Source organism: Penaeus monodon, chromosome 1 (assembly GCF_015228065.2).
Source record: "Penaeus monodon isolate SGIC_2016 chromosome 1, NSTDA_Pmon_1, whole genome shotgun sequence".
NCBI classification, from domain to species: domain Eukaryota; kingdom Metazoa; phylum Arthropoda; class Malacostraca; order Decapoda; family Penaeidae; genus Penaeus; species Penaeus monodon.
This window is the reverse complement of record NC_051386.1, coordinates 11,567,135-11,569,589: the sequence shown is the minus strand read 5'-3', so window position 1 is coordinate 11,569,589 and position 2,455 is coordinate 11,567,135. Positions and strand designations below refer to the sequence as shown.

The 2,455-nt window shown below is 36.5% G+C and overlaps 1 protein-coding gene across 1 annotated transcript in view; it reads left to right on the top strand.

The window, feature by feature from the left end:
• Window positions 1–2,113, top strand: part of LOC119592066 (bromodomain adjacent to zinc finger domain protein 1A-like) — a 5,398-nt gene extending 3,285 nt beyond the window's left edge. The window contains exons 7-9 of the mRNA XM_037940915.1: window positions 1–103; window positions 382–527; window positions 1,778–2,113. The exon at window positions 1–103 is cut by the window's left edge and continues 290 nt beyond it. Of these exons, the coding sequence (XP_037796843.1) occupies window positions 1–103; window positions 382–527; window positions 1,778–1,939 (411 nt within the window). The 3' untranslated portion in view covers window positions 1,940–2,113. The remainder of the gene's footprint in view (window positions 104–381; window positions 528–1,777) is intronic.
• Window positions 2,114–2,455: the final 342 nt, after the last annotated feature.

Sequence of the window (2,455 nt, the reverse complement as noted above, 5' to 3'; positions counted from 1 at the left end):
AAGAATGCCAAGTCCTCGCCATCTCCCGATAAAAAGAGGAGGAGTGAGGGACCAGAAAATAGCCGCAGTTCGAAGAAGCAGAAGTTGGAGGAACCTGAAGTTGGTAGGTTCCAGTGCCATACCTGTTTGTTTGTGCTTGGATTACTCGTGGTAGCACCTAGTGAATGACAGACGGAGGACAAATTTGTTTAAGTTTCAAGATTCTATCTGTCCTCGTCTTGGATTTGTATATACCTTTAGAAATGCATGTACTTTGTCATTTCATTTTGTTTATTTATCTACATGAAAATTATTAAGTGATATATGTCATAATTTTGATTGTGATGTCTTAATCATGGTTTACTATTTAGAGATCATTCTAATTTATTATGTTGGTTTCAGAATACACATCACCCAAGAGAAATAACAGAAGGTCACTTGTTGATGAAAACAGTGACTTCAATTCAGTGGCTTTGGAAACCTTATTGGATGAGCTATTTAAGCACAAGATGAGCTGGCCATTCCACAAAGCTGTGTCAAAGAAGGAGGTAAGACTTGCTTATTAAAGTGAAGACCTTGTTTATTTTTTTTTGTGTATTTGTATTGTCAGTTTATTAATGCTTGATAGTTGGCAACTGATGATAGTACTTGGTTTAATTTCATAGCCTGTGATATTTCATTGATAATTCTTTAGATTTGTAAGTATGAAAAAGCATTCTTCACTTAACTCAATGACTATGGATTTCTGCACTGTACCCTGTAGCTTTTTATGAATTTTGTTACATAGAGTTGGCTGCACATGTGCTCAGCCACCAAGAAGTCTATCAGAAGGCCCTAGTGGCCGTGCCTGATTTCCCCATTCCTTGAATGTGTTTTTCTTTCTAAAACTATTAACCCTTTGCCGATGGGTGGCATATACGCACATGCCATGGACATGGCGGGACTTATTTGCCGGGGACACGTATGCACATGCCATAGAGTATGTATGAACATGCCATGTTTTTTTTTTTTTCCAATCACGGCAAAATATTATTTTTCTGCCAGTGAAAGTGTGATTAACTAGGTTTTAACACTTTCTCATTTTTACCATAAAAAAAAAAAAAAAAAAAAATGCAATAAACCAACGATTTCAACTCCATGATGCCGCACACTGCTTATTTTATTCGGACTACAAACCGAATAATGATCAATTATGGAGTCTATATAACAAAAATACCTTTCAGTCTCGATTTATCAGGAAGTTTGGCAAGTAGAGACTTTAAAAAATAATGAAAACTGAAAATACAACGTATCTTCGTAGTATTACGAAGAAACGGCATGGGATGCTGGTATTTGGCATGAGTGGTCGCGCATGCTAGGGCGACGATATAAGCCCCTGGCAGCGAGGCCCGGGCCACTATGAATACTACCCGTCGGAAAAGGGTTAATATTAATACTGTTATTCTTACTGATATTATGAATATTATTATAAGTATTTAAATATAATACAAATGGTGCTTTTCAAAAAACAAGGAAAAAGGTAAACAGGTGAGATAACTAACTCCTTGCTGACTAAGCACTTGTAAAGCCATCTGTGTAAAGACAATAGATGAACTTGTATTACAGTGGGTATGGCATGTATTCTTCCCTTTCCTGTCTGTTGGGTTGATATAGCTTTTTCCAACCCATAGCCTCCACCCCTTCCTCCCCACATAGTGCGTTATTTTGGGATGTTACGTTTCAATTTTGTATTTTGGATAAAAAAAAAAATCTTTGAAAAGTAAACAGGGTTAATGGCTTTGGATTTTTTTTTTTGCAGGCTCCAGACTACTATGATATTTTAAAGAAACCAATGGACTTTGGAAGGATCAGAGAAAAGCTAAACTGTCTGAAATACACAACAGATGACGAGTTCATAGCGATGTCATGCTGTTTTCCAAAACTGCCAGCAGTTACAACATGCAGGATACTGATGGTATAAAGCTGGCACAAAGCTCTCTAGCTACTTCATGAAGCGATTACAAGATCTGGGGTTAAATTACCATGGGGAGCCCTGCAGGAAAACAAAAGAGGAAGCGCTAAGTTTCATCCTTTTTCAAGTGCACTTACAATGGCAAGGAGGTCCCTCCTTTATTGTCTCTGGGTATAATGGTGATTTTAGTGAAAAGGTTTCACAAGTGAGATGCTGTATTTTGATGTTGCATTCTGAAATACATATTTTTTCATTAACTATTGTATATTATCAGAACAAGTGAGGAATGCAGCAGGATTGCAACAATGACATTTTATTAATTATAGCAAATGTGAGCAAAAATAGTTTTTTCACATTAGCTTCCATGCAAGCTGGCAGATGATGTAGTTATATTTAAATAGTGAAAATGATCTTCAGTATCATGTGAAAAATCAGCTGGCTTTGACAGGTGATTGCATTGTAAGTGCTTTGTTAATAATTTTAAACTTAGTTTAATTTATGGCATGACAAGTTGGCATTAGTAAG